This window comes from Myotis davidii, unplaced genomic scaffold (genome assembly GCF_000327345.1).
Source record: "Myotis davidii unplaced genomic scaffold, ASM32734v1 scaffold2838, whole genome shotgun sequence".
NCBI lineage: Eukaryota > Metazoa > Chordata > Mammalia > Chiroptera > Vespertilionidae > Myotis > Myotis davidii.
Window position 1 is genome coordinate 44,052 of NW_006289419.1, and position 523 is coordinate 44,574.

At 53.3% G+C, this 523-nt stretch overlaps 1 protein-coding gene across 1 annotated transcript in view; it reads right to left on the reverse strand.

Annotated features, from left to right (window-relative positions):
• Positions 1 to 387: 387 nt before the first annotated feature.
• Positions 388 to 523, reverse strand: part of LOC102760441 (HLA class II histocompatibility antigen, DRB1-16 beta chain) — a 24,102-nt gene continuing 23,966 nt past the window's right edge. The window contains exon 6 of the mRNA XM_015562776.1: positions 388 to 500. Within this exon, the coding sequence (XP_015418262.1) occupies positions 388 to 500 (113 nt within the window). The remainder of the gene's footprint in view (positions 501 to 523) is intronic.

Consider the following 523-nt stretch of genomic DNA (forward strand, 5'->3'; position numbering starts at 1 on the left):
TAACCTCCTGGTTCATAGGTTGACACTCGACCACTGACCACACCAGTGGGGCTAGCCTGTGTTACTTATACTTGCTGTCCCCTCTGTATCTCAGGGGAAAGGAACCTGAAGAGAAACACTGAAATAGGAGACCACCGTGTTCAGGTCCATAGCAGGCTCTCTCCTGGCTCAGGAACCAGGCCGATTACAGGAGGAAAAACTCATGAAAAAGCAGGACGGGAACAAGGAAACCTTTTCTTCCTACTTCCTGTCCTTGAAGCCTGTGAGGCAGATGATTTCACTCCATATTTAATTGAGGAACATTTTGTAAAGAAATGTGAGCAGAGGTGAGCTAAGGTGCTCAGCAGACAGCGAGGGTTGAACACACAGGGACAGGGAGGGATGGAGCTAAGGGTCTGCAGTCAACACTGGGGCCTCCAGGTCCAGGGCAGGAGGAACCAGCAGGGAGGAGCTGCTGCAGGACAGGAGCCAGAACTCAGCCAGAGCCCGAGGCGGCTCTCCTGTGGAGTGAGAGGCCAGCAGG